Source organism: Varanus komodoensis, unplaced genomic scaffold, assembly GCF_004798865.1.
Source record: "Varanus komodoensis strain SLA01 unplaced genomic scaffold, ASM479886v1 scaffold8, whole genome shotgun sequence".
NCBI lineage: Eukaryota > Metazoa > Chordata > Lepidosauria > Squamata > Varanidae > Varanus > Varanus komodoensis.
Window position 1 is genome coordinate 21,061,199 of NW_025336481.1, and position 27,280 is coordinate 21,088,478.

The 27,280-nt window shown below is 43.5% G+C and overlaps 1 protein-coding gene across 4 annotated transcripts; it reads right to left on the reverse strand.

Moving 5' to 3' along the window:
• Positions 1–62: 62 nt before the first annotated feature.
• WDR91 (WD repeat domain 91) lies at positions 63–27,280 on the reverse strand. Of its 4 annotated transcripts, XR_006417105.1 has the most exons (17): positions 27,149–27,280; positions 23,159–23,338; positions 22,733–22,940; positions 21,126–21,208; positions 19,677–19,810; positions 15,502–15,679; positions 14,755–14,913; positions 13,847–14,046; positions 13,024–13,174; positions 12,362–12,456; positions 8,314–8,482; positions 5,605–5,713; positions 5,122–5,234; positions 4,311–4,508; positions 2,625–2,839; positions 1,916–2,081; positions 63–1,070 (listed from the first exon to the last, which is right to left on the reverse strand). XR_006417105.1 is itself a non-coding variant. In XM_044455266.1 (15 exons), the coding sequence occupies exons 1-15, from the start codon at positions 27,269–27,271 to the stop codon at positions 2,675–2,677; spliced, it is 2,259 nt and encodes a 752-aa protein (XP_044311201.1). In that variant the 5' UTR covers positions 27,272–27,280; the 3' UTR covers positions 2,165–2,674. The 4 variants fall into 4 exon arrangements, 3 of the variants coding, with proteins under 3 accessions (XP_044311201.1, XP_044311200.1, XP_044311203.1); XM_044455266.1 differs by lacking the exons at positions 63–1,070; positions 1,916–2,081 and having other exon boundaries at positions 2,165–2,839; positions 21,126–21,202; XM_044455265.1 differs by lacking the exons at positions 63–1,070; positions 1,916–2,081 and having other exon boundaries at positions 2,165–2,839.

Below are 27,280 nucleotides of genomic sequence, written 5' to 3' on the forward strand. Positions count from 1 at the left end.
GGGCGGACGCGGGTCGCTCGAAGGCAGCCGCGCGGGCCTCGCCCGTTTCGAGCGCCTCTCTGCGGGGCGAACGGGAGGGCAGAAAGAGAGGGCGGGTCGAGATGCGCTTCGTGCCTGGGTCCCATCCCTTCTGAAAGCCATTTAGATTTGTTGCCATCGCCACTTCTGGCTGTGAATTCCATAATTTAATTATACGTTGTTGAAGAAGTGCTTTCTCTTGTCTGTCGCTCATCAGCTTCATAGGATAACCCTAGGTCTGGGTCTGCTTTGAGACAGGGAGAAAAGGGTCTCCCTATTTTCTCCATTCCATTCTTATTAGAAACACTATCACGTCTCCCCTTACTTCTTGTTGCTGCTATTGCATTTCGTTTATAACCCGCCTTTTCTTCTCTGGTGAGGAACCCAAGGTGGCTTACATAGCTCCATTTTATCCTCACAACAGCACGCCTGTGAGGTTGGTTGGGAGGAGAGCCTGTGATTGCTCCAAAATCCTCCAGTGAGCTTCATGGCGAAGTGAGGACCAGAACCCAGTCTCCCAGGTCCTCAGCCCAGCACTTTGGCCACCATTCTATGGACCTATCCTGACACACCATGGATCTGGTTCATTTCAGTGCACTTGTTCTGACCATGTAGAAATAATTTGGGGTAAATACTGCTATTTGAGAAACTAGGTGGAAAAGTGAAAGACAGCTTCCCCAGCACAAAATGCTTAATCATTTATTGTGTGCCCCTGCTTTTCTTCTAAGATGCTTAAGGAAGGATACTTGGCCCCTCACCCCACCACTTCACAAGCTCATGATGATAAAGGTTGAGGTGAGAGTCACTGAGAGAGTCCACTTTAGTGGGGTAGCATTGGGTTTTTTTGTGGGGGACGGGCAAAAAAGGAGCAGAAGGATTCTGCTTAAGAATATTTGTGGAAATGCATTGTCCAGCTATAGAGGCTTGCTAAAGCCAGCCAGAAGCAGTGTTAGCTCAGCATTCTAGAATAGGGATGCTTCCAGACAAAATGCTCTTGGTGTTGCCACTCAGGAAGTATTGTGCAGCTATTAAATCTTTTCTTAACAGATTTTCTGCAAAAGAAAAAGGTAAAAACACAAAGCAGGTGGGTACAAGTGCAAACCAATATCATCTGGACCACTTGTAATTTCTATAGATGAGGGATTTATCTAGAAGCATGTATTTATTTATGGGAGGAGACCTATGTTACACATTTGCACTGGATCTGGGCCCTCAAAATTAATGATTTTTGGACACAAGATCACCCTTCAGCTTGATCACTGATGATAAGTTAGTCTTTTAAATGGAGATTTGCTCAGTCCTAGTCTGATGTTACCATTCCCAACTTGCTGATGGGAATTGTGTCCACGAATGGGAGAGCTGCTGATCTGTGGCCAAAAGGGACTGATGCTTGGTCTCTTTGCTGAGAAGACTCAGTCTATAGTAACACCAAGTTAATCAGTGTGACCAAAAACAAAAAAATACTTCAAAAGGATCTCAACAAACCTGGGTGTATATGCAACAAAATGCAGTATTGAATACATGATCTTTTTAACCAACAAGATGACCTACAGCCTGTGTTAACTGCAAGAGTGCTAAAGCATAGAAATGGTTCCAAATGGGACTTGCAACAAAGTGCTGCAATGTGGAGTGCTGAGAAGCAGGATTGCAGCTATTCCATTTCTACCTCCACATCTCCCACAACAAGCATTCTGTGACTCCTGAACAAGCCCAGTCCTTGTTGTACTGTGGTGTGGGTTTCAGGTTTTTTGAACGTCTGTAAATTGGAGGTTTTAAAATACCTTCTTTTGTATGGAAGGTGCCATCTTGGCCAGGTAAGCTTCACAGAGCTGGCACCAAGGGCAAGCCTGGATGGGCATGTACCAAGGACCCACACCTTAGAGGGAAGCTCTGATACCTGTAGTTGCTTCTCCTTTTCATCCTTTCAACAGCTCTTCCACCTGCCTCTTGCAGGACTACTTGGTAATGCAGCATTTTCACTGCCACTTGCAGGGGATGCTCATATCAGGAATCCAAAAAGATAGCACCTCCCAAGTCCAAGTTGCCACAAGTCTTCAGATGTCCTTCGACAGTGGAAAATGAAATATGGCTTATATTACAATGCACAGAAGTGTCCTAAAGTCACAGAAGCAACAAACCCAGCAAGTGCAGTCAGACAACTTCTTTTAATAAGAAATGTAGGTGTCGACACAGAATACTGTTAGGGTTTACATAGGCATTTTTTTTCCTGCTGGAACAATTGTAAGTCTATTATCTCACCTTGGCACAAATCCTGAAGGCTTATAGCCATGTGCTATTGTGGGCCCATGGGACACACACACACACACACACACACACACACACTCACCCACACTCAAAGTCAGGGCTTGGTCCTCATTGGAAGGAGCTTGGTGATCAGTGCATGCCTGCTAAGAGCACAATTTAAAGCAAAAGCTGTAACTGGAACTCCTAACCGAGAGTAGTTTGGCATCAGCTTCAAAAACTGTTGAACCTAACCTAGAGGAGAAGGTGACATTAGGACAGATAGCTGAGACACTCCTCTTCCCCACAGTAGCTTGGATCTAAATAGTTAATACTGATCTCCCCACCCTCCCATGCACCCACACCTTGAAAAAAATAGTTCACTTCTTGTGCTTCCTGAACAGCAGAGCTCCATTTAAGACTTATGTGCAAGTAAAGTAGTTAGTTTGATCTTCCCGTCCATGGAGGCTGTGAGGCAGGTTCCACAGTCCATAGCTGTACACCAGTCCACAGTGACGACAGGGGCCCTGTGCCCTCCCAGGGACAGGCAGCTTTCCAGTATTTTGTCATGGCTGCTCAGCTGAAAGAGAAAAAAGGACAGACACAAATGGAAACTTGGCAGGTAATTGAGACAGAAATTGCTTGAACCTGAACTCTAGAAGGCTTGTATAACCAAGCCTTGTTTTTAAGTAGGATAGCTTCCGTTCAGGGAGATGGAGTTTGCCTAGCAAAACATCCCTCTCCTGAAGACCAGCTTGCTGGAAGTTAACACACAGTCGATGTAAGTGGACTTGGTGTGCGTTTTTGACTGCCAATACACTAACTGGGTTCACACACCATGGCTCAGCATGCTGTCTGAACCCAGCACACTTCCTGTGGGATGACTTCTTTGAGGCTATGAAATCATCCAAGCAATCCAGGGCGTCTTTTAGGGTTTGCTTAATCTTCTGTGGCCTAGTGTGTCATCTGAACCTGGATTTCAAAATAGGCCATGGTGTACCTCAAAACTCTGCAGAGCTGCTTGACAAAAGTGGCAGAAGGCTTGCTGCTCTAGCCAAGCAGCTCCTGGGTAACTCCCTCTGCCAAATGCCCCAAAGTGCCAGAGTGGCCCTTGGGGAATGGCTGGCAAGAGCATCCCCAGAGTGTGGAGAGCCATTTCAGTCTCACAAGGCTTGTCTTTTTATTTTTAAAGCATATTTACTGAGATCATGAAAGCTGCCATTCAGGCAACTTGTGTTATCCCCATTTAGGATAGTCACATCTTGCCACCCCAAGGAATCCTCACAGTACCTAGGAGGGGTTGTCTATGGTGGCCCTTTTAAAAAATGTACTGCTCTCCCCTAAGAAACCAAGCAACCAAACTGAGGAGAGGCCGTGGACAGCCCCTTTCTGCAAAGGATGGCTTCTCTTTGTGTAAGGACCTGCCCAGTGCATTTGACACATCCTCACAAAGCAGGGCAAGAGAGAAATGCTCACCTCTCTCCCAGTGTTTACCCTCAACTGCCACTTGAGGAAATGGGGCTCTGCAAACATTTGCAGAGTCCTTTTAGCTTGGCTCACTTTGCAGGACCAGGCTAAGCCCAAGAGGAAATCTGCTAGATGCTAGAGGGGCAGATTCCAAAAGGGTTTTTCCTAACCCTACTTTGCTCCAATGAAAGAGTCTTTCATAATGACAGTATGTTCCTCTCCTGTAACTATGCCAGAGAGTTCTCACAGTGAGATAAATGCACTTTAAAACGTTACCACTAGGAAATGTGCAAGCATATCTCAAAGGGTAGCAGCAGTAAATTCAGAGGCACATCGTGAGATGCCACATGTCTTTTCTCAGAAGAAAATCATGCAGAATTAAGTGCGTTTATGATTGCAGACCTTGGCTTGCATTCCTGTCTCTAAAAAATATGGACTATGAGGATCTTGGCCTGATTGTTTAAGGGCAGCCTTCCCCAACCAGGTGCCCTTCAGACATGTTGCACCTATCATTCCCAGGCAGCACAGCTGCTTTGCCTCTGATCTTAGAGGCAGCACAGAGCTATCACACCCAGCAGACATACCTTGTAAATGACACCCCCAGTGGAAGAACAGGTCAGCATGTAGTTTCCCTCTGAGTCAAACGCAAAAAGCCTTCCACGTGGGAACTGGACTTGCTTATATCCACTGTAGCCAGACAGCACAAAGGGGCCTGTGGCATCTCTGGGCAGAGCGTATTCAGATACTTTCGAGCCACTTTTATGAATATTCCACTGAATAAACTAGGGACACAAAACATGCTAGTTAGAGACACCAAGAAGCACACATGCCTCTTAATCTGCTCTGTGAGGTCACTAGTAACTACAAAGACAAGAGTAACAGTTGACAGAACCAGAAGAGGCACAGTCAGGAAATAGCCTCCTTCAAAACATCAGCTGCTTTCCAAAAGGATTGGTGGCCTCGCTGGACCACCACTTTGCAAGTGAGCAGTCACAGCATGCCACCAGGCCCTTTCTGCTGAGCATCTCTCTTATTTAACTAAACGTTGAATTATAACTGATGTTAATATTTTTAAGTTGAATATGTAGTTACCAATATTATGATTATTACTAATTGTAAGCTGCTTCAACAGCCATGTGCCCACCCACCCTTCCACCCAACAGTACATACATGCCATTATTAAATAAATACAAATTATACTTCAGTGATTCAATCCTAAGAATCTGGCCACCATCTTCCTCTACAGCAGTGATGAGGAACATGTGTACCTTTCAGTATTGCTGGACTGCTACTACCACCAGGCCTAGTGAGGGTCCACCAATGGTAAGGGATGGTGGGAACTGCAGCCCAGTATCTGGAGAACCACCTATTCTCTATCCCTGCTCTGCAGTGTACCTTCTCATCTTCTCCAATACTGTAAACGGCATTCTCATCATAGCTGAATTCAACAGAATATACCTCCCCATCATGAGCCTTCCAGCTCATGGCACATTCATGCTGCTGCATATCTGAAAGAGGAAGGAAAGAGGCTGTGTATGACTTATTTTTTAAAAACCTCATGCTGCCTTTCCCACTTGGACTCCACCAGATGTTTTGGACCACAACTCTCATTGTTGCTGGCCAGAGAGGAGTTTCAGTCAGGGCACCACACTGGGGAAGGCTGCTCTACGGGAAAAGCATGGAAAAGCCTCTAAGGTTAGCAATTCTCCCCCATGACTGCATCAATGGAACTGCATTTATTGTCTTCCAAATGGTGCAACTGCACCAACTCAGGCTTTGTCTTGTAAAAACTGCAGCCACAGCCAAAAAATAAAATTAACATTCATTCCTAAAATTAATGATACTATTGGAATGAAACCTGTAGTCAATGCAACCTACCAAAGAGGCGGATTATGCCATCTGCTGCTCCTGTAACCAGTAGATTTCCATTGTGGTTAAATGCTGTGCAGTTTATAGCAATGGGTTCAGGTTCAAGAGAAAACTGGAGCTGAAACAGCAAAGAAAACAACAAACTGAGAGCTTAATTATGAATCCTTTCCTCTAAAAACTGTATGATAGACCCAAAAGGGAACCATTATTCCAAGGAGTCAGGTTGCTTGATCAAATGTCAGATGATCCCTATCATATGGAGTTCCCCTTTCCTACGCAGTCCTGCACCACAGGGATTCCAGGGCACTGAACCAAGCCATCCCATCACTTCCTTCAGAGGTTTCTCAGAATTTCTGCTTCCCACCACCGAAGGATGAGCACTGTTCTCCCACTGAACAGATGAAAGATAACTTTTGGTTAGAGGGGAACTCGTAAATTCTTGGGAAAGAGGCATAACTTTATTCAGGTATGCCTCCACATGATGGCCCACTACTTGGTTGCAAAGTGAGAGCCAGTGTGGCGTAGTGGTTAAGAGCATGGGACTGGGACTCAGATGACCTGGGTTCTAGTCCCCACTCAGCCATGGAGCCAACTGGGTGACTCTGGGCCAGTCACAGACTCTCAGCCCAACCTACCTCACAGGGTTGTTGTTGTGAGGATAAGATGGAGGAGGAGATGTAAGCTGCCTTGAGCCCTTTGTAGGAAAAAAGGCAGGATATAAATCGAAAAATAAATAAATAAAATAAAAAGTGCTCTGTGGGTAATTATTTTTCCATATGCCAGTGGCTACCTCAAGCTGGCAAGTCTGCCACTCTGGAATGCAAATAGAAGGTAAACAGGCAACGGGCAAACAGAATGGATTCCAGCAGCATCACAACAAAGCAGCAAGAGAACTGGGAGGAGGGATTAGGGCCAAACCACCAGGGAAGGAGAGTGAGGCCTTCTATTGGGGGAAGATGAGCACAGGCACCAGCAGAGGAAAATCAATCAAAAGACCAGGACAGAAACTGGGGAAATGAACACAAATATTAATCAGTTTTCCAAGCACTCCTGAAAACATTTCAGAAGAAGTCAAACATTTCAGCCTGAGATTGCAGACAATGGACTTCTGCACACAAAACACTTATTTTGTACTCATGATCCCTCACCCATGGCAATTTGTGGGTCCCTGACATGATCTCATCATCCTTTGAGGCCTCTCCAATGTTTTCCAGTCATTTTCATAGATCTTTTTAAAAGTCAGTTATTAAATTTCAACAATAATACAAGCCCAGAAAGAAGGTCTTCATGTATTATTGCAATTGCAGTTACACCATCGTGCCACCTTGTGGTTGGATATTAGAATATATACAGACAAGCGGAGAAAAGCAAAGGAGAGGGGCTCTATAAAGGATGCTCTCTTCCTCCCATGAAGAAAATGGAAGAAGTCTCAGTAAACAAATTAAATGCATCATGTAGAGAAGTCCATTCTGTAAAGAGCAGCTTTCAATCTTAAGATCCCCAAAGCAGTTTACAATAAAATCTATAAAAATAATCAAAAACACGTTTTAAGTATTTCTACAAAATTAGAGACAAAAAACAAAAACAGTTGAAAAAACAAAAACAGAATGCAGAGATGGTGAAATGTTCAGTATCATTAACCTACTTAAAGTCAAGCAGGGAAAAATGTTTCCAACTGGTCACATATCCTCCTCTTTTGTTATTAGAACATCAGTGTGACGTATGATCTACTAACAATGTTCAAATGAGAGGACGCAGTCTTGCAAATATCCTAGCTCCAAGTTGTTAGGCTTTATTGGTAAGAACCACTACTTTGAAGTGGACCCAGAAATAAAGCAGCAGTCAGTGCAGCTGATGCAAGATCAGTGCAATAGGATGCCTGCCCAGAAGTTTCCTGGCTGCTGCATTTTGCACTAGCCGCGGTTCTCAAACCATCTTTAAGAGCAGCCTGTGAAGAACAAATTGCAATTGTCTAATCTGGAAGTGACCAAGGCATATGTCTATAGTTACAAGTCTGTATTCACCAGACACAACCAGTGAACCAGGTAAAGTTAAACAAAGGCCCTTCTGCCACAGCAGTCTGACCCCGCTGACCCCCCAGGACCAATGAGGAATGCAGGATCACACCCATATGGAGGTGGCAACAGAGAACATTCACTGATTTGCTCATTTGGGGCACCAAACAACATTAAAACATCTGGAATGCAATATCCAACCATTTAAAAAACTAACAGATCTCAGTACCATGGAAATGGAGTATTTCATGGAGTCCTTCAAGAAAATAAACACAGTAGACACACAGACAGACTAAATGCAAAGGTTTCTGGGTATCTGTGTCAATGGCTGGATTCATACAATGCCACAATGCATTCAACCCATATGTAAGGTTGAGTATGATTGACTGTAAGTAACATGGGTTGTGTTCTATCTGTGAACCCAACCATGCTAGCAAACTGTGGTTTGTTAGTCACAAACAACCCACAGTTCACAACCCTACAACAAACCATGATGTGTTACTGCAGTTGGTTCAGACAACCCAATAACCTATGCTTCAACGACAACCTACACCTAACCCTAAGTATGGGTTGAGCATGATTTATTTCATTGTATGAACCAAACCGTCAGCTAGTAGTTTCTTACAGAGCTATAAATTAATATTAAAACACTCTCCTTTGTTCTTAAAACCTAGGCTCCAATAGTATGAACACACAACCCTACCTGCTGCTTCATGTTTTTTGTGTCCCATAAAAGAAGCTTGCCAGGAACTTGATTGATGCTTTTCCCTCCAGAATCCAGAGCTGTGCAATCTAGCTGGTTTACAAGACTAGATGCTGCAGCAGAACAGACGAAAGAAGCACCACTTGGACTGCACGCAAGAGAGAGGATCCTGAAACACAAAAGCATGGTTCAGCTTTGGCTCTCTGCACAGGAAGCCCAGAGGTCCATTTCAAGCCTTAATCATAGTTCTGTTAAGCCACATCACTCCACACTCGTGCATATCTCTATGCTCTCTATCCTAACAAGACTCTTCTAATGTTGGAAAGTATAAGCTGCTCCCCTCTCTTATTGTCTTTTCCTCTAACCTGAGGACATGGGGGCATCTCTCATCTTTTGAGCGAGGAGCACAAGAGAGCAAAATCAACTACTGACAGGCATGGTTAAATAAGATAAAAATGGGCAAAATTAGTCAAGTATTCTTGCCTATGTAATCACTATTCTCATTTATTTCATTTCTATCCTGCCAAATAGAAGCTCTCCCGGCAGTTTACAGAACATCAATCCATGGTTAGTTTTACTCATAGTATATGCCTTCAGTTTAATGAAATCTGTTAGATTTCAACCCCTGAAATCAAGAAAACATCTGGTAGCTTATATATCCTCCCAAGCCTACAACAAAAGCAACTTTGGAGATATAGATGTCAAAGCCCCTCACTCTCCAGCTACTCCTAGAAGGGAAGGTGCAGTTGTACAATACTCCATATTATTTCATTTCTTTTTGTCATCTCTTGCTTGGAACAAGCAGAAGATAAAATTGCCAGGTCAGAATTCCTGCTTGTTCTGGGAAGAAGGTAGAGAAGAAATCTGTTTGGATCAACACCAAGCAGCTACCATGCTTGGTTAGAGCAGCAACTGAAAACCAGCACAGCTATAATCCCACAATTGTAGCCAGTTACTCCAGTCAGCCCTGAGAGAAGATCTCCTTTCCTTGTACCCATGATTTGCCAATTATCTAGGGCTATGAAATAATTTTCCAAGATTCAGGGCAACTTGGAAGAACTCTAGAAGATCCTAAACATGCTTTGCATGGCTACATTTAACATTTTTACCATACCACTTAGTCTGCATATAGCAATTCAGATTATACCTGAATTGTTGAATGGGTTGTTGTTGAAACATGCATTGTTACATGTGAATGTTACAGTATGATTTATAGGTTAAATCATAAACTACCTAAGCAGTGAACCCATGGTTTGCTGTTGGGATATGAAGTCTGCGTTGTTATGGTTAACATCCCATGGTTAAACCATAATGCAGGATTTTCACATAACTACAGCCCATAATTCAGTAACAACCCATGCTAAAGCCATATTCTGGGTCATCTTCAGCATGAATCAGGTCTATGTAAGAAGTAACATGCTAAAAAAAGAAAAAAAGGCTGCCTGATCTCTATGCTATAGTCTACATGCAACCAAGCCAAAAACTGTAGTGGCCAAATCTAGCTCCTCCCCTTGTCACTGACCTCATGCTGTATCTCCATGGACTATGATAGACGTAGGAAAAAGATCTCCTGGTATTCTGGACTACAACCTATAGCAGTGATGGCAAACCTTTTAGAGACTAAGTGCCCAAACTGGAACCCAAAACCCATTTATTTATCACAAAGTGCCAACACTGCAATAAAACCTGAAAACTGAGAGTTTAGTTTAGAAAAAACACCTCACAGTCAGTCCAAGCAAATATATATATATCCTTGGCAGCGCACTGACAGGCCATGCGAAAGCTCAGACGAGTCACAGCTAATGAGTGGTGGCATGTGACATCACTGCCTGGTCCCGCTATGCCTTTCCAAGCATGCGCATGGCCTCTATCTGCGCTGTTATCCAATGCTCGGCTGCTGGGGTGATGCTGGGGCAACTTGACTCGCATGGTGACAGAGAGGGCTCTGTTTGCCCACTGTGGCACGCGTGCCATGGATTTGCCACCACTGCCCTAACCCTACCTTGGTGCACTCCCCTAACCCTTTTGTAGTATGGTTTTATTTAAATAAAAAATTTCAACCTAAAAAAAAAAAAAGAATTCAACCTAAAATAGGACTAAAGTTCCATTGAAAATAGGACGATTTTGAAAAAGCCTTCCTTGAGTAGCTTTTTCTGCACAGTCCATCATTTCTGCCCATTCTAAACACATTCCAACCATCGAAATCATGCCAGAACACCACATTCTTCTAACCCTAACCCTACCCTGGTGTACACCCCTAACCCTAATACAGGGCTAAAGTTCCATTGAAAATGGAACAATTTTGAAAAAGCCTTGAGTAGCTTTTTCTGCACATCTCAACATTTCTGCCCATTCTAAACACATTCCAGCCATCAAAATCATACCAGGACATCTCATTTTTCTAACCCTAACTCAGTGATGGTGAACCTTTTAGAGACCGAGTGCCCAAACTGCAACCCAAAACCCACTTTTTTATCACCAAGTGCCAACACTGCAATAAAACCTGAAAACTGAGGGTTTAGTTTAGAAAAAACACCCCACAGCCAGTTCAAGCAAATGGTGTTTCATAAAGTATGCAGTTTTTAAATTTTTTTGTCTGAAGATTGTCAGCACTGTTCCTATCATTTTTGTTATCTATTATCACTCCAATTAGAAGACCATTTGTTGTTTTTCCATTTAGTAGCCATGGAGCAGTTCAGTATCGAGCAACGCATTCTTATTGTGAAAACTCATTACAAAAATGGGGAGTGCTACACAGAGACTGTCCATAAACTTCGCACAATCTACAGAAACTTCGTGCAAGTACAGAAATTCAAAGAATCTGGGTCAGTTGCAACCAGAAAATTGCCCGGTCAAAACGGTATGGTAACGGTATGGGTAAACGGTATGGGTAATCGGCGAAATCGACAGGGATGTCTGCAAAAGAGTTATCGTTAATCAACGATCGGATGACTGTCTGCAGAGAAAGTGGAGGTGAACATATGCTCAATATCATTTTTCATTATTAAATCAAAGTATATGTTGAATGAAATTAAATAAAAATTTTGAATTTTATTTCGATTTTGGCTGACTTATTGCATTTTTAAAAACTGCATACTTTATGAAACACCCTGTATATATATTGCACTGACTGGCCATGCGAAAGCTTGGATGAGTCACAGGTAATGAGTCACGGCTTGTGACATCATTGCCTGGCACCACTACTCCTTTCTGAGCATGCACATGGCCCCTATGTACGCTGTTATCCGATGCTCGGCTGCTGGGGCGAGGCTGGGGCAACTTGGCTCGCGTGCCAACAGAGAGGGCTCTGTCTATAGGTTCACCACCACTGACCTAGAGCATTCCTGGCCATTGGTCATGCTGACAAGGGTTTCTGGAAGCTGAAGGCCAAAGCATCCAGGCATTTACTTCTGCTCACAACTGAGCTAAGGAACAACCCTCTGGTCCTCTCTCCAACCCTATGTCCTAACCACAAAGGAGAGTGGGACCTTGCTGACTTGGTCCTGCAACCCTGAGGTAATCTAGGAGCCTTGGCAACCACTGCAGCCTTTCTCTTAAACTTGGAAAATCACCATACAATTGCTGCTCCTCCAAGGCTAGGAGGAAGGCTGGGACACTTGCCAAAGATCTGTAATCAAAATTATGGAATTCAGTGCATATGCTTCTCCCATCACAAATATTTTCTCTGTGAAGGAAAATCAAAGCATAAAATAGCCTCAATCCAGCAAGAACAAGGTGACATGTACCTGGAGGTTACCCTGCAATTGCGTACAATGCCCACAAACAAAGATGAAAATAGGCTCACAAGAAATTATTATAAAAATAATTTTTCAAAATAATTCAAAAGTGGATCATTGTCTTAAGAGGCCATACTGAGCCTCGGACAGAGAGCCTCTGGCTATAGGGCTGCATACAAATGCGATAAACAAACAAATGCAGTCTCCAGGGACAATCACAAACCATGTCATGCAAGTGAGAGTAAGATAGTAAATGACTGCTTTATATTCACCACAGGCAAAGAGAAGGAGGCCAAGTTCAGGAAGCTTACCTGGGCATGTCTTCATCGATGCTGATTTCACAGAGATTCTTCTTGGCTTCAGTATCATAGAGACGAACAGTCCCAACTCCGCTTCCTAGCAACAACTGTGAACCAGCACCAAAGACGGAAAAACAGAGAGTGGGGAAATGCAAAAGCCTGGTGTAGCCACAGTTTAAAAAAGACATGGTTTAACTCTACTGGTGAATCTGCCCTAGTGCAAACTTGCCCATTTAGTCTCCTTCCTAATGTACTTCAAATAAGCAGATGGCTCTTCTTCAACCTTTTGATTAAAGCCTTCATCCGTTATAGCCTGCTCTGATACTGATATGCCACAAGCTATAACAATGGCTCAGATTGAAAGTAAACATACACTTCAAATACAAAATGTGGGAATGGGGAGCAGGTGAGAAGGAAAAAGGAAACGGTACTCACTTCAGCTACAACAAACATCAAATGGCAGAGTTTAGGTCCTGAGATGACCAAGACAAAAAAGGAACAAGATTCTATTTCTGCATGGTAAATTGACATGCTGACTAGGGATGGCTGGAATTGTACTCCAACATATCTGGATTGAGCAGCAATCTTGTGCCTGCTTGAGGAGCAAGGGCAGCCAGTGGCTACGCCAACGACAATTCTAGATATTCACCTCCACAACCATCCCAGCTACTCACCAGTCTGTCCCTCTTGGTTGCCCATTCTAGGGAGAGCAGGGGAGACTTGGAAATGGAAGAAGCTTTTGTCTGCATGATGGAATTGAACGACCAGACTTTGATGACTCCATCCACATCCAAACTAGCCACTCTGCGACCAGAGCAGTCGACCCTAAACACAGAAGGAAGCTGTTCGGTTGTCCTTCCAACACGCATAGCTGGCATTTCTTCTGCCATTTGATCACTGTACACTCAGTACACCCATCTGAGATGACAGTAGCACTACCATAGACATAGAACTTTTAAAATGCAGAAACTGCTATAATCTTCCTAACAAGATTCCTGTGTTCTTAATTTTTAGAGGAGCAGCCATATTGGCATGTAGCAGCAAAACCAAGGATTCTTGTGGCACTTTAAAGAACGACACATTTATTCTGTCATAAGTATTTTTGACTTCAGTTCACCTCATGAGAGCTTATACCAGCCTTCTCCAACCTAGTGCCCTCCAGATGTTTAGGATTACCACTCCCAGCATTTCTGATCACCGGGCTTGCTAGCCGAAGCTGATGGGAGCTGAAGCCCATTAATAACTGCAGGGCACCAGTCTGGACAAATCTGACTAATGCCATAATAAATGTGTTAGTCTTTAAGGTGCCACAGGTCTCTTTTTGCTATTCCTGTGAAGTCAGGCATCACTCGCACTTCACAAAGGAGGAGCTACTGGTATTCTCAAGTCCATAGCTGAGCTCAATTTCCACAAATTCAAGTTCAGTACCTGATCCACTGAACAGCAGCAGCTCTCCCTTCATCAATCACACCTCCTGGAAGAGGAAACAGCCCTTACCGACAATGCATGATGGAGGAGTGGTGTTCTCCATATTCTTCCTGGCTCAAGACAATGAACGGCTGCTCCTGCCTGATGCCTCCAGGCTCTGTGCTAGACCCAAAAGCTTTGGTTAAGGTTTCTGCTTGCTCTGCATGCAGTTCAGGAGGTGGGTCTGTTTCAGTGCTACCCGTCTCCAGCTTCCGCTCAACAGTCTGTGCCTAAACCAAGAGAAGGACCCTGCATATAGTACAGCAAGCCAGGAGAATCAGTCAAGTTGCTCATGTCCACCTCAACCTACTAAATGAGCAAAGAGATTTTAGGTAATCAAGGCCAGACTATTGTATCACACCAGCAACTCAAGTGCGATCAGGCAAATGGCATGTATTCTCGATTGATTATTTTTATCCTACTCTCACAGAAAAATCATCCTTGAGGAAGAAAAGGAAAGTCCTATTAAGACATTATTCTTCAGGCTCTAAGGTTTCATAAAGCTAGCCAGTTTGAAGGGAGTTTTGTTTCTACAGGCTGTGCTGCTTTCTAGAGGTTGGTAGAGATTGTGCTGCTTTCCCAGATCCAAGCTATTTACATGCAGAAAGATCAGTTTGTTGCCTGTTTATGCACAGCCAATACAATTAGAAGACTGACTGTATGTGAAAGTACCCCAGAATATATAGGTCATTCCATTCAAAGAGGAAAGAGGCTTCCAGGCAGAAGCAGCAATGATCGTCTTCCCTGCCACTTCTTCGGTATTAGAAATAGGCAACTGAAAGCCTAGGAAGCCTGGCCCACAACATATTTTTGGATTTCAGATCCATCCATATGCAGTTCTAATGTAACTCTTAAGTACAGCAAAAACCCATAGTCGAAATATGAAATATGGCAAAAACTCATTACAATCTACTCCATCTCAAACCCAAGCCTCATACCTGGGAAACTGTTTTAGACAAAAGCTCTTTCCGTTCCTTTCCGTGTTCCTGCAGGCGCCGCTGACGCTGCTGGACTGAACTGGTCTCTGTTGCTACCAGGCCACTGAAGTGACTTTTTGGTTCCTTGCAGCCAGATGCCACTTCCTTTCCTTTGGTGGTCTAGAAGGCAAGGAGAAGACTTGTCAAATTTTGGCCCTCCAAGATCCCATGCCTAAGCTAGCAGATCTGGTACATAAAAGTCTGGGAGCATCCTTTGAAGATGTGAAAGGACTTTCACATTATTGTGTCTCTCTTCCATTAACCTGCCCTGACTAGCACCTTCCCAGAAATAGCAAAAAAACCTGGAAAGAGAAATGCAGAACATCCCATGTCACATATATAAACCGAGACTTGTATGAACTGAACTGAGGGTCTGCAAAGCTCTTGGTGGTTTCCTGGGCTGCTGCACCAAAACGTTAGCAATAAGGGGATGTTGGTTGAATGATAACTTAGGCAGCCATGTAGCAGCCAAAGTGAAGGTGTGCAAGAAGCTAACAAGAATTAATTGCAACCAATCTCTGGCTCCAAAGGACAGTTGGCAAGTATACCAGATAGCAGCATCACTCTGCAGACAGCCTGTACAGGCAGGCCAACGCAGCAGGTTCTCAGCCTAGTTCTAATTATGAAAGTTAAATGATTGAAGAGGAACAGCAGTATTTTCCTATCATCAGAATAACTGCCACATACACACACTCTTCTTCTCCTCACCTGGTGGGTTGACTGCTCTTTCCTGCCCAGAGATGCCATACCCGTCTGCCCCGACATGGTTCCTGGTGCCTGTGTCACTCTAGAGGGGCCCTTTTTACCTTGAGACAGGAGAGATGACAGGAACCCTCCTCGGGCCTGGAGAAAGTGAGCAGCGCTTCTTTGGCTGCATGTCATGTCACTGAGGGCAAGAGGAAATTAAAGACAGTCAACCCAAAAGCTCTACATTAGACACAGACCCCAAACCCAAGCTAGAAGAATCAATGGTATAATATAAATATTGACTTCAGAGGTGAAATTAAATGCAAGAAGTATTGACAAGGACAACCTCATTATTAATAGTGGCCATTCACAAACACTTATTGCTCTTAACTCAAACATCCTGGCACTACCTAAGCCAGGGGTGTCCAAACTTTTTGCAAGGAGGGCCAGATTTGGTGAGGTGAAAATGTGTGGGGGCCGACCATTCAGCCTGACATTCTTTGAACTATTAATATTAAATGCAAATGAGCTATTTTATGAAAGACTAAACAAATAACTTAACTGCACTAATGTGAAGGGTGATACTGAGATCTCGACTGCATTATATAGGCCAGGTCTGGCTCAAAAACAGTGGTTTTGATGCGCAAGATGTCACGCAGGTGAAAGTCACTTAGTCTCGTCCTCACGCGGTTCTTGTTAATGTTCATAACCAAGAATGTCTTCTCGCACAAGTATGTCGAACCACACAAGCTCAGCATTTTCTTAGCAAATGTTCTAATCTCTTGGAACCTGTTTTTATCCAGCTGGTGGTAAAAGTTGACAAGAGGGAGCTGCTGGTGCCAACTGCGACACTCGGCGTCACACTGCAACTCAATGAGCTCCAGCTGCAGGTGGTCTGGAGCGTCATCAGGGTACACAGAGAAAGGAGCTGAAAAAAGCATGATCTCCTTTTCAATAGCTGCAAAATCCGAAAGCACTGTTGAAACTCCTCAGCCACAGATGAGATGTCTGCTTCATACCTCCTTATTTGCACACTGATATTGTTCTGTGTAAAACTGGTCATTATTTCCTGCAGCGAAGGGAAATGTGTGGTATTGGGCTGTGTTTGTGACAGGTGCCTTTGGAAAAGTAGCAGCTTGGTCCCAAAGGCTTTGATATGTGAATACAGTTGGCTTACCACTGCATTTTGCCCCTGAAGGCTTGTGTTCAGCACATTCAGATGCCGTGTTATGTCAACTAAAAATCCAAAATCAGCCAGCCAAACAGGATCAGATAGCTCTGGCATGGGTTGTCCCTTTTTTGCTAAGAATTGTCCGATTTCCTCCCTAAGAGAGTAGAAGCGCTGCAGTGCAGACCCCCGACTGAGCCATCCTACCTCGTTGTGATACACAACATTTCCGTATTCGGCCTGGATGTCGAGTAGAAACTGTTGAAACTGGCGGTGGCACAGGGCTTTGGAGTGAATATAATTAATAGCCTTCATCACCGGTTTCATAACATGATCATATTTCAGATGTTTGGCACAGAGAACTTGTTGGTGAATAGTACAGTGGAGTTTTATAGCTTTGCCTCCTTCTTCGCTGACTTTGTTACAGACTAGGGTTGATAGTCTGTAACTTCGCTCGCCAGCCATGGCAGGTGTGCCATCCGTAATAATCCCAGTGACTTTATTCCACAGTAGTTTCATGTCATCTACAGCGGAACAAACAGAAACCAATAAATCTGTTCCTCTTGTTTGGTCCTTAAGGCTCTGGAGGTCAAGCAGCTCTTCACTCATGTTCATGTCATTGTCCACTCCTCTCAAAAAAATCAATAACTGAGCGGTGTCAGATGCATCCGTGCTTTCGTCGCAGGCTAACGAAAAAAAGTCAAACTCCACTCCTTTTGCCTCTGTCTCTTAATATCAGATGAAACGTCTTCAATTCTCCGTACCACAGTGTTATGAGCCAGGCAAACATTGGCAAACTCTTGCTTCTTCTCAGGACAAATTTTCTCCACCATTTTCATCGCGCAGTCTTTAATAAATTCACCCTCAGTAAAAGGTTTGCAGTGCTTGGCAACCAGCGTTGCCACCTTGTAGCTCACCTTTGTGGCATTTTCATTTGACCCACGGGCTCTTGTGAAAAAGCGCTGCTGTGCCGTTAAAGCAGCTTCCAGTTCCTTCAATTTTTCGCTGCGTTCGTTCCCAGTTCGCTCATTGTAGTTAGCATGTTTTGTCTGGTAGTGCCTCTTGATATTGAATTCCTTGAAAACAGCCACAGTCTCTTGGCAAATTAGGCAGACAGAGTTGTTTCGTATTTCAGTGAAAAAATACTCCAATTTCTACTTGTCCTGGAAGCAGTGGCCCTCGCTGTCAGCTTTCCTTTTTTTAGTTACAGTCACCATTTTAGAAATGGGCACTCAAGCCTTGTGTCACAAGGGTCACGCGGGAGAGTGCTGACTCAGGTCTACTGCCATCTTCTGGTGAAATATAACCACCAGCCTTGAAGAAGCAGGAGGCAGCAGGGGACAGCTGTGGGAACCGCTGTGCGGTGAAGGGAAAAATGCCGGCCGGTGGGGATGAGTGACAGGCTGAGCCGGTGGGGAGAAGAGGCTGCGGGCCGCTCGAAATTTGAAAACGGGCTACAATTGGCCCCCGGGCCGGACTTTGGACATGCCTGACCTAAGCCAATTGATACATGCATCATGAGGATTTTTTTTTTTAAAAGTTCATTTTGATTCAAGCTTCTGGAGATTGAACTTTCTGGGGAACTGCAATGAAGCAGACATCTGAAATGGATCAAGCTGAGATTTTAAGAAACTGGATGGGCAGGGTGCAGAAACACATTCTATGAAAGACCATCTCTGCTGGAATGAGTAAAATGCTTTTTTAAGACAAGGTTAACTCACCCTAAATATGTGTCATGAAGCTTCTTATATGTAAGATAATCTACATAATTAGGGAATGACAATTCATATGTGCAACAATCAAACACAAAATGCATTTTGCACTTCAAGGCAGCTGGCATTTTTATGAAAGAATCATATGATTCACTGCTTGCATTTTTCTGGTACTCTAATTTAGTTAAGAGATACCAGAAGGCAAGTATCCCACTGCTGCCATACTTTTCATCTGGCCCCTCCTTCACGGTTTCCCTGTTGGGCCTTCTCCTCCAAGGACTGTGATCAAAATGTCTTGCTACAGACTGTTCTCACACTGTTTAAGAGATTAATATTTTCAGTGCTATTTAAAATGCTTCAAGTATCCAAATATGGTGATACCCTTCCTCATTGTGACTACATGAGTCTATTTCTGTCCAAATACTTACATTTGCTGAAATTTTCATATTTTAGTTTCAACTTTATTTTTCCAACTTTTCATGGCACACACACACATGCACTTAGGTAGCATAGGATGCAACAGCTGGGAGTTCTCTCTAATCCTAGGTATATTCTCAATTTTGCATATTTACAACTAAGCCATTTATACTTTTGGGGCTGCAATCTTATCCTCTGAGCTCAGGAATGGCAATGGAAGCAGATGCTCAAGAATTCATGGCTCAGAGAGCAATTATCATGTTTTGCATCACAATGGTAACAGTTGGGATATTTGGACCTTTCCCAGTTCAAGACTGGAGCGCCTGAAGTAAAATAGACCATAATGTAGTGAACTTCCATTTCTGCACAATTTGCCAGAGGTTAGCAAGAAGCTACCTTATAAGAATGGTTGCTCCTGTTATAAACAGCCAGTCACAAGGGGGCAGAGTCTGCACAAACCTCAGTGCATAGCCACATATACAGCTGGCTGTTCCCAGGAGGCCAATAAAACCACTAAGAGAGGTCTATGATTTTAGTGAGTTGCCTGATGCTCACCAGGGCCATGACTGAGACTTTCTACTTTTATACACAGAGTCCTGAAACCCAATCCACATTTATTTAATGGGCCACAATGCATAAATACAAAGTTCTCATGGAGTGACTTCAGTGGGAGTATTTTAAAAAGCAATGCCTACTAATCAATTCTGCAGGAACCTGGCGTGGCCAGGGAGCAGAGGTGTGGAGGAAGACACGCAATTGCTCTCATGTTTTGGTCAAGCTTTCTGAATGTACACCCCTCTGAAGTTGCCTGTTCAAGTTTACCACCACACAAAGAACTGTAAAAGTGCTAAGATCCACCACTGCCATTCACTCATGCAGCTTCTCCAATACAGACTCACAGCTCTGAGTCCCCCAGATGGTCCATGTTAGCCACATAGGAAGGAAGCTTGTGATGAAGTATCAGCTGCTCCTCTTCCTCCTGTTGCTGTTCCTCTTTCTTCATTCGGAATTGCTCTGCCTGCAAGGCAAACAGCTAAAAGAAAAAACAGTGGAGAGGAAAACAGAAAGGACTGAATTGCAACTGTTTCCAATGGTACAGTAAGTCATATTTCTACAATACTGTATTTATTAACTTCAAGTTGTTGGCTGCATTCACATGTGCCTTTAAGCCAGGAATTTCAATTTAATAGCCTATGATACAATCAAACATTGTGTTATTTGCAGCTGCTTTGCACAAGCCATGAAAGGAAACTTTGTGTGATATCTGAACCCAAAATTAAGTTTATGTATGCCCATACTAATCAGAATTTGTAAGCCAAAAAGATGACCTGATTTAAAGCTGGCTTAAATCCTGGCTTGTTTGGGCACATTTGGATAGGGATGTGAAGATCAGGCCCAAGTCCAGCTCTCTTGTGCTGACCAGACTTCTTTCCTGCACTCAACTCTGGCTAGGAAGAAAGTTGGCCAATATCAGGTCTGCAAATGCTTGGGAATGCAAGCAGGTTGTGAAGGTATGCAAATCTTTATGCAAACTATTCAAAGTATGCAATTCATTACACAAATGACGCAAAGCCCACAAGGCACATGTCTGGAAGCAGAACTCCACTTGCACAGCAGGCACCATGTGCATCAGCCTCGTGGACTCGCTTGCTTCCTGCCAGACTCCCACACAACAGGGCACAGAGAAAGTGCACCAGAGTCAGGGGAACTGAGTCCAGGAAATCTGACTGATTCCTACCCCCAAACTGGATTCCCCACCTATTACTAATCCTGGGTTTAGATGACCAGTGAAACTCCCTCCCTGACATGATTACCTGCTCACAGAAAATGAGAAGCTGAACAGTACGAATGGACCTGCATGATGCTCAGGCACACTGACCCAGTTTGCATGTTCTGACAGCAATTGCTGGGTGGTTTAAGCCAGGAATTGTGGAGACAAGTGGAGCACACATAGTTCACTGCTTTCAAACAGCAAACAAGGGTTATTTTGTGAAATGAGCACACAGAAACTATTAATTAAACAACCCAGAGTTAATCCAAGAATCCTCCATGGATTGATTAACTAAAGTTTCCAGGTAGGTTTGCATATCACAAAATAATCCAGGGGCAGGGTGTTAATTAAAAGCTGAAATAATGAACGTGTGATGCACATACTCCACTCATTCCTGCAGTAACTGGGTTAAACAACCCAAAAACTGCTGTCATAACATGTGAACAGGGTTGTTGTTGTTGTTTTCCAGTCAGGATTCCCATGTTAACGTGAGATGCAAACATGGTAATAGTTTGGGTTAAGTAAAGAAAATGGAAAAATATTTTTATATTGAAACTCCAAGATCTGCCACACCCACCTTTTGACGCAGAATTTCATTTTCTTCTTGCAGAAGATTACTCCTTTGACATTCGGCCTCAAAGTTCAAGATGACTGGTACAGGTTAGAAAAGTTAAGGATAAAAAAACCTAAGATTGCTATAGAACTCCTTCCTCTTGCAGTTCACCAAAACCCAAACATTTTCCAGAAGCATCATAAGAATCATTTGGACTGACACTTGGTGGTTGAGAGTTAAAAGATATTTTAAATTGTCTATTCCATTCTTTGAAATTAAAACAGATCCCCCCACCACATCCCTAAGATTTAGAGAGTTATATGACCCCATTGCATCTATGGTATCTCTAATAATCTTCTTTATTTTGAAAATAGTTTTGATCCTGCCTTTCTACCCAACATACCATCCCCATTGCTCAAGTGTTCTGCAGGGTAGCAAAAGGGTTACATTTTATTCATTTATCACATTTGTATGCTGCCCCCTAGCCAGAGGCTCACAGTGCAATACATATATATATATAATACAAATAAAAATAAGTAAGAAACAAACAAACCATAAAACATAGTAGAATTAAAATACAAATACAACCATATAAATAGGAATAGGAGGAAAATAAACACAATATAACCTATAATGACAAACAATAAACCAGTAGCAAATCAATAATCCAATCTAAAAACAGACACCAAATAGAAAAGTCTTGACTTGGCATCAAAAGCAAGATAAAATGGGTGCTAGTCATACCTTCCTTGAAAGAGAATTCTAAATGTGAGGTGCAATGACCAAGGCGGCCCTGTTTTATATACAAAACAGACTAAAAATGGCTGCCACATATTAATTACCTGTTGCTTGCAATGCTGTCCAGTGACTGGCTGAGTTGGTGCACAGTCATGGAATGTGTACAAAAATTATGAAGCACTAAATACAGAACAGCTTCTGTGACAAAAGTAAAAGGTGCATTTGGCAACTGGCAGGAGAACAGGGCAACAGAGTGCCAAGAGACTAGAATGAATGTGTATGGTTGGGAAGAAGCAAGCAGATAAGAAATAAAACCCTGGAGTCAGGGAAACTGGGAGCCCCAAAGACAAAGGGGCCAGGAGATGGCAGAGAAGGAGCAAAGATTGGGCTGAATGTCACCTTACATTTTCTATTAAAATCAGCTAAACCTTTGGCTGATTTGTTCAGCCAAAGGTTTCGCTGATTCAGCTGATTTGTTTAGGGCAGATCCATTTTTGTGGACTACAGACTAGAGCAGCCTTCCAGTCATTTGGACTGCAACACCCAGAATTCCTAGTCAGTGGCCCTGCTAGATGAGAATTCTGGGAGTTGCAGTCCATATGTCTCTGAAGGCCATCAGGTTGGGGAAGGCTGGACTAGACGATTATAACCAATACTATACATTCTCACAGCCTTCCTAAATTACAGAGCTGAGGATAATCCACTACTGAAGGACCAGAAGATATTAATCTGAAACCTGAGGAAAATGCAGTTGAGCCAAAAAGCAATCCACAAAATCATTCCCCCAATAAACTAACAAACAGCAAGTTACTGCTTTCTTACGGGAGAGATGTGCATATAGAATGAAGCTTCTATAGATTTGAAGTTATTCTTCAACACCAAAAAAAGGATATGCATGCACTGAAATAAGACACTGAGGAAGTTGTGCAGAGAAACGATGAAAGTGTCTGCCCACTGGCGGGAAAAATATGTGGCAAAGGCTGGGTTTGCTTCTGGGTTTGGGATGAAGGGCAGAACAAACCAGTCCTTCCACTCAACCTGGTTCTGAAGTTCAGAGGCATGCCTGAGAAAGAATTCCTGTGTCTTATCATTCCTGCTTGTCTAAAATATAGAAAAGACAAAGAGGCTCAGATTTCAGTTTTTTCTGCAGAATCATTTCCAAATATAGACAGATTTTTCCTTGCTTTTCTATTCCAAATCAAGTCATAAGGCTGCTTTTGCCACCAAACAGCACAACAGCTGGAGAAGAATAGCAAGATATATGTTCTTTTTAACAAAGTCACAGAATTTTTAAACAAGGCTACCAGCCTGACACAGACCTGCACAGCATGAACGAGGTAGTAGCGGTATAAACTGATTTTCAGCTTGTTCACCGTAGGCCGGTACACATCTTCTAATCGACTGAAAAGGCGCCTGTCAAGGTAACTCCAGTAATCCCGAAGGGCAGCCAGATCATAGCTCTGAATAAACTGCAGAAGCTGGTCCACTATCTTATCTACCTAAAGATGGAAAGAGAGAAAAGCAAAATAGGCAATTGGTTAAATTTTTCACAATTGACCAAGATTTTCCAAGCAGATGTTCCTTTCTATTTTAGCAGCAAGGCTTGGAAAGATGGCATAAATGTAGTTTGACTGATACTTCCTTTTTGTCACATTCTATTTTTAATTGTCCACTGTTTTGAGGACTGGCTGAAAACAAGAAGGTTGCCTTCAACATCTTCTTTCAAAACAAGGCCAACACCATCCTTGGCAATCTTGTGTCTCTGCAGGTCCTGTAAGACTTGTCATGCTGTAAGACTTCCACAGTCCATCCGGCTCAGGGCATTTTTCATTTGTTGTGCAACACTCGGTAAATAAACAAATCAAGGTTGCACCACAAACCCAACAGCAAGCACATGCATTCTGCCCACCAAAGACTCAGCTACAGAATGGTCCTAGATTCCCATGTTCAGTAGCCTGGCTAGGATTCAGTTGCCTCAGCCACAAGCTAGGCACTGAATCTGAGCCCTACAACCACATTCATTTTCGGAGAAATTTCCTGGGCAATGGGTGGGGCAAAAGGGGTGGAGACAAAAATACTAGCATTATTTCACAACAAACTCTCACTGTCAGTAAATAGCCTTAGGGGAAGTTTCTCAGTCTTTTAGAATAGGGAAAAACTGTTGAAAAATCAGGAAACAGCAAACAATTGGTGCTTGGAAGAAAGGAACTAGAAGCAAGTGAAGGGGTCAGGGTCATCTGGAAAACCCTGAACGATAGGACTGGACCCCAAGAAGGCTACATTTGTCTTGTGGGCCTGAGGTTTCCACTTCTGGCTCAGTTTGAGCCTCTGTCTTTCCAGTACACAGTTTATTGCTTCTACATTTCAAAGTTCTTGATCCTGTACTGTGAAATCTACTTTTTACATAAGGTTGTTTGAATCAAGAGGGAGGGGGAGAAGCAGCATCAGCGGTGGCAAGATGAAGAAAAACATCTTGAGCTAGTGTGGTGCAGTGGTTAAGAGCATGGGACTGGAACTCAGAGGATCTGGGTTCTAGTCCCCGCTCAGCCATGGAGCCAACTGGGTGACTTTGGGCCAGTCAGACACTCAGTCCAACCTACCTCACAGGGTTGTTGTTGTGGGGATAAGATGGAGGAGGAGATGTAAGCTGCCTTGAGCCCTTTGTAGGAAAAAGGCAGGATATAAACTGAAAAATAAACAAATAAAAACACAAGCCTGATGAGCATGGCTGTGAGGATGGCATCATTCCATCATTCCAGTATACTTGTGTAGAATGCAATTTAAGCAGAATGAAAGCAAGGGACTTAAATATGTTAACCGGTAAGGCAATGGGATTTCATGTTATGATTATTATCCATTTCATTTTTATACTGCCCCACAGCTGAAGCAGTCTGGGCAGTTTTGTTTTGAAGTGTTTATGCCAAATCAGTACTTTTGTATAACCAAATAGTAATCACAATGAAATTATCTCCAAGGTAGCAACATAAAAGATCCAGGTGAGGGCCCATAGTTGAACTCATATGTTAAACTACTGTTAGTAAGACCATGATACCAAAAATGATGCACCACATTTTCTCATCAGACTTGCTATTAACCCCCAGTTCATTAACCAAGAACCTCCTGAATATTCAAAATCCAAGCACCAGAAAAATCATCTACATTTCCCCAAATGTTGTCCACAGTCAATGAACAACATCACTATTCCACCTAACCAAATGCCCAAATTTTTAAAAACTTTACCAGCCTCAGATATTTTCCTGGCTTTGCTACCTAAAACAGAGTTAACAAAGCAATTCAATACATTCAGCAGTAAGCCCCACTGTGTTCAGGGGAGTCCACTCTCATGCAAGTGTGCACAGGGTATATTTCTTTGGATAGCTTCTTCACTAATTGTGATAGCCACCGCCTCCATTAATAGCTCTGTAAGGAGACAGATAATCTCATGGAGAAAAGGCTAACATGCTGATTACTCATGATGGCTGCATATTACCTCCAGCTTCAGAGGCAGCCAAAAGACCAGTAGCTAGGGGACCAAAGCAGGAAAGGGCATGTTTTGCTTTTGAGCTACCCCAGTAGATCTAGTTGACCACTATGGGAAACAGGATGCCACCTTTGTTCTGATTCATCCTTGTGTTACCTACCTATCCCACATACCGTATTACCAAAGATTGTACTGGGTAGCATCAGTAGTTTTGGGATACTACTTCCCAACTGAAACCTTGGGAAGGCGGGTGTTTCTGCGATGTGTATCTGATAATGGACCAAGAACCTACACTTATCATACTAGTCCGCTAAGAACATAGAAACAGAGTGAGTCAGAAGGGTCCTCCCGGGCCATCTAGTCTGACCCCCGGTTCCAGTCGGCTCCACTCACGACATGCCCACCATGTGCATGTACAGTCTATGTTTGAACACCCTCACCGAGGTGTTTAAGCAGTTCTGGTTTAAACAGTTCAAAAGAAATGGTTATGTCTCCATCAGTGCAATGCTGGGGAATTTTAGTGAAACAAACTGGGAGGCATCTGACAAAGGTCTCAGCCAGCTTGAGGAATGCTGGAATTTTTGAATCTATCTTTGCCTAAATATGCGAACTATTTGTTCTGCCTCAATAAGACATTTAATTATTTTATTATGTTGCCCCCTAGGCCTTGCATTTATAATTCCTCTAGTTTATCTTCTATGACTCTAGCATCTGATCATGCCTTGATGTCATGCATTGCTTAGTTGTCCCTAGGAAGACTTTTCATTTAATTTGTACCCACTCTTCCTCAGTTCACATGAAGGGAAAATCAGGAGTATCTATAATGCTGTAAAATGGCTTAAATTAGTAGTATACTAGACACTGTATAAATGGCTGTAGGAGTCCCAGCTCCAACCTCAGGAAAGTGCTCTTAGGTCAGAGCTGGTACCCCAAATTCACAGCACTCTCTGCCTTTGCAGCTCCTAGGTTATAAGGTTGACCTCAGAGATGGCACTGGGGCACAAAGCAGGGAGAAGACACCAGCACCACATGACATCCTGGGGGTGCCTCCAGCATCTCTCTCCTCATGAGCCAGGGCCTTGGGTGTGCAAATTGTTTTGAGGATGGGAAGCGTGCCAAGACAACTGATACTCACTATTTAGAGTTACAGGTGGTCACACTGGAAAGCACTCAAACTGGGTTATATGTCTGAGTTGATGATTAAAGATGGGTTTTATCTCTTTTTTATTGTTAATAGCTCCAGTTTTGTAAGCCACCTTGAAGGAATACTACACATAAACAGAGGAAGTGCCAGGTTACAAGCTTAACTGGACACCCTGCCTACAACAGCAGAGGCATAAAGCCCAGGGCAGTTATTCAACTGAGAAAGGGGAAATGCTGTACACACTCAAACATTCTCTCCTCTTCATCACCAGTGCAATAGTTCCAAAGCAATTGAGCTCAGCACAGCTGAGAACAAACTGGTTCCACAGTACAGCTCTGCTTAAAGCTGGATACTCGCAGCACCACAAAGGACTTTGTGAGATCAGGTTGTCTTTGAACGGTCTGCAATGGAGACCAAAAAGCATCGAAACTAAAAGGGCGGCCTATATAGCCAGCAGCCCCTATCCTGTCCACGCGGCACTGACATGGGCGCTCGGAATCCCGGGCAAATAACATTTACATTAGCCATACTGTTCATGCAAGGCTGAGATAATGTGAAAAAGACATGTATGGATGGGCGTGTGTGGGGCGGAGGGGAGTACTAATCTCAATTGAGCCTCTTCTTCCCATCTCTGCCCCTTTCAGCCACCCCACTCCTGCTAGTAAGCCTCCCTGCAACCCTCACCCGGAAGCCCTTCTCCTTGTCCGCCTTGATGTCCGCGTCTAGCTGCTTCAGAGTACCGGTGAAGCCGCGAAACAGCAGGTACTCCCGCACCAGCTCGTCAGTGCGCTCCGCCGCAGCCGCCATCGCACCGCC